At 35.4% G+C, this 3,536-nt stretch overlaps 1 protein-coding gene across 1 annotated transcript; it reads left to right on the top strand.

Moving 5' to 3' along the window:
• Nucleotides 1-969, top strand: LOC123949242 (olfactory receptor 8K3-like). The gene has a single exon (XM_046016608.1). It carries the CDS (start codon nucleotides 28-30, stop codon nucleotides 967-969), a length of 942 nt encoding a protein of 313 aa, XP_045872564.1. The 5' UTR covers nucleotides 1-27.
• Nucleotides 970-3,536: the final 2,567 nt, after the last annotated feature.

Here is a 3,536-nt window from a genome sequence, read left to right as displayed (position 1 = left end):
CCACAGCAATTTTCCTTAACAGCCTGGATGAACAAACAAAATCTAACAGTGCTAACAGAATTCATCCTAATGGGAATCACAGACCGTCCGGAGCTGCAGGCTCCCTTCTTTGGGCTCTTCCTCATCATCTACACAGTCTCAGTGGTGGGCAACCTGGGCGTGATCATCCTCACCAAGGTGGACTCCAGGCTCCAAACACCTATGTACTTCTTCCTCAGACACCTGGCTTTCATTGATCTTGGTTATTCAACAGCTGTGGGACCCAAAATGTTAGTAAATTATGTAGCTAATCAAAATACAATCCCCTATAACTGGTGTGCTACACAGCTGTCTTTCTTCCTCTTGTTCATCATCAGTGAATTTTTCATTCTGTCAGCAATGGCCTATGACCGTTATGTGGCCATCTGTAACCCTCTGCTCTACACAATTATTATATCACAAAGGGTGTGCTGGGTGCTGGTAGTCATCCCTTATGTCTACAGTGTTTTTCTTTCTGTGATAATCACCAAAAAGATTTTTATGTCATCCTTCTGTGGCCATAATGTCATTAGACATTTTTACTGTGATAGCCTTCCCTTATTAAATTTGCTGTGCTCAAGCTCACGTGATATTGAGTTGATAATACTGATCTTTTCAGCATTTAATTTGGTTTCATCCCTTCTGGTAGTGCTGGTGTCTTATATCCTAATTCTTCTGGCCATCCTTAGGATGAACTCTGCAGAGGGCAGGCACAAGACCTTCTCCACCTGTGGATCTCACCTGACAGTGGTCCTTGTATTATACACCACTCTCTTCTTCATGTATTTGCAACCTCAAACAAATCATTCCTTTGATACTGATAAAATTGTCTCTGTATTCTACACTTTGATTATACCTATGCTGAATCCCATGATCTACAGCTTGAGGAACAAAGAGGTTAAAGGTGCCCTCCATAGGATATGGAGAAATTGGCACACACTGCCTATGTAGAGTTCAAAATAAACAATGTATATAGTATATTAGGTTAGAGACTACTGTTTAGTTTATGTCACAGGGCTTAGGAAGCAGTAATGTGTAAAAGTCATAGAAAACTAGAGATATTTTTTTCCTGTTTTCAACTTCTCTGTGTTTCAGTAGTGATCATCCTTCTGTTACCAACTTTGGTTTCAGTGCAAGAGACTGATATATAGACCACCATTCTCACATTGCAAAGTACTTGGGTGATGATCAAAGACAACTTTTATTTTGTTTAAAATACATCTCTGCTTAATCTTTTTTAAGAGGCGTTTTTGCGTCTTTCATTTAATATTAAATAAATATGCCCATCCCACTGGCATATGGCATAGGGAAGATGGCACTTACTATTTTGTGGAGGGAATATACACATCAATGAATAATCAACAATATCTGTCTTAATGATACTTTAATTTTACCCCCTTGTGGTGTTGGCATCTCAGATTCTGTTATGTGTTAATTTGTATACCAGTACATACTTAGGAAGGCAGAAATAGAAGTGTGATTATTTTCAGAAAGCATAATTGTGTACATTAAAAATTTAAAACAACTCTTCATGCTGAAACATTAGAAATAAAAAGTGAAGTTTGCAAGGCTGGTGCATATAAGTTCAGCATATGAAAGATTAGGTGGGTTTTTTTTTTCCTATATGCTGGAAAAAACAAGTAAAAATATAATTTTAAACCACCTATTATACTGGAAATAAAAACTATACAACACCTAGGGAAAATTGTAATGAAGGATCATGATTTTTTTTGCTAGAAACTAAAACATTGCTGATATTAAGGAAGACATAAATGTGGCATATGCTATAAAAATACTTTGTTAAAGGATCCAGAATATCTTAGAAGAAGAAAGAACACAGACATATTCTAAAACAGATATCAATTCCTTTAATAAAGCTAGATCATTTTTTAAAATTATTTTTGAAATTATTTTAACTTTTTGTAAATAATTCTTCCTTCCTCCCTTCTTTGTCTTTTCTTCTAACTTTTGGAAAGATGGAAGCTGATTCTAAATTTTATTAGGAAAGGCAATCTGCCTAAAAGTTAAAGACAGTCTTGGAGAAAGAATAAATCTGCAGAAATTACACCACTAGATTTCATGATCTGTCACAAAGCTACAGAAATTAAGAAAACATTGGCATATCAAGATAGTATGGAGGTTCCTCTGAAAGTTAAGAATAGAAAATATCATATGATCCAGTAATTTCACTAATGGGTATTTACCCGAAGAAAACAAAACAGGACTTCAAAAAGATATGCACAGTCTTTTGTTCATTGCTACATTATTTACAGTAGCTGAGATATAGAAGCAGTCTAAGTAGTCGTTGATAGGTGAATGGATAAAAACATATATATTGGAATAAAAAAGAAGGAACTCTTGCCATTTTTGACAACATGGATGGACATAGAAGGTGTTATGGGAAATGAAATCAATCAGAGAAATACAAATACTGTTTGAATTCATTTATATATTGAGTAAAGAAAACAAAACAATCAAACAAACAAACAAAAAAAAAAGAAAAATACCCATAAATGCTGAGAACAAACTGATGGTTGCCAGAGAGGAGGGGAATACAGGGAAGGCATAAATGGGTGAGGAGGAGTGGAAGATACAGACTTCCAGTTATGGAACCAGTGAGTTACAGGATAAAAGTTACAGCATAGGAAATATGGTGGATCATATTTTAGTACCATTGTATGGAGATGGACGGCAGCTACACTTGTGGTTAACATAACATAATGTATAAACATGTTGATTCACTACGTTGTGCATCTGAAACTAATGTAACATTATGTGTCAACTGCACTTCAATAAAAAAAAAAAGGTAACAGTTTCCAGAAATCAGACTAATTGATCAATGGAATTGAATGGTGACTTCAGAAACAGATCCACATGTATATTGTCACCTAGCATGTGACAGATACATCACTATTTTCCTAAAGAGAAAGAATGATCTTTTCAGTAAATGCTATTGGGTAATTAATATACTATTTTGAGAAAAAAAATAATCTTGACACATACTCAGGACCTATACAGGATCAATTCTACTTGGATTAAAGATTTAAATGTGAAAGGCAACAACATTTGAAAAGACATCACAGTGGGACATCTTCGCAATATAGAAATATGTACAACACTTTAAACAGAACACACAAAACAATAACTATCTAAGATTTAAAATGATTAATTGAATTTTATATGGAAATTCTGTTCATCAAAATTCAATGGGAAAGGAAACTCATAGTGGGAGAGGATACTTTTTTTAGATTATTAATTTCTTTTTAGCGTAACAGAATTCATTGTTTATGCACCACACCCAGTGCTCCATGCCATATGTGCCCTCCATAATACCCACCATCTGGCTCCCCCAACCTCCCACCCCCTGCCCCTTCAAAACCCTAAGATTGTTTTTCAGAGTCCATCGTCTCTCATGGTTCACCTCCCCTTCCAATTTCCCTCAACTTCCTTCTCCTCTCCTTCTCCCAATGTCCTCCATGTTATTTGTTATGCTCCACAAATAAGTGAAACCATATGAT

Source organism: Meles meles, chromosome 8 (genome assembly GCF_922984935.1).
Source record: "Meles meles chromosome 8, mMelMel3.1 paternal haplotype, whole genome shotgun sequence".
NCBI classification, from domain to species: Eukaryota; Metazoa; Chordata; class Mammalia; order Carnivora; family Mustelidae; genus Meles; species Meles meles.
This window is presented reverse-complemented; position numbering and strand designations above follow the sequence as displayed.

What these genes read in the sequence shown, in the direction of transcription:
- LOC123949242 (XM_046016608.1), top strand. Translation starts at nt 28, where the DNA reads ATGAACAAACAAAATCTAACAGTGCTAACAGAATTCATCCTAATGGGA.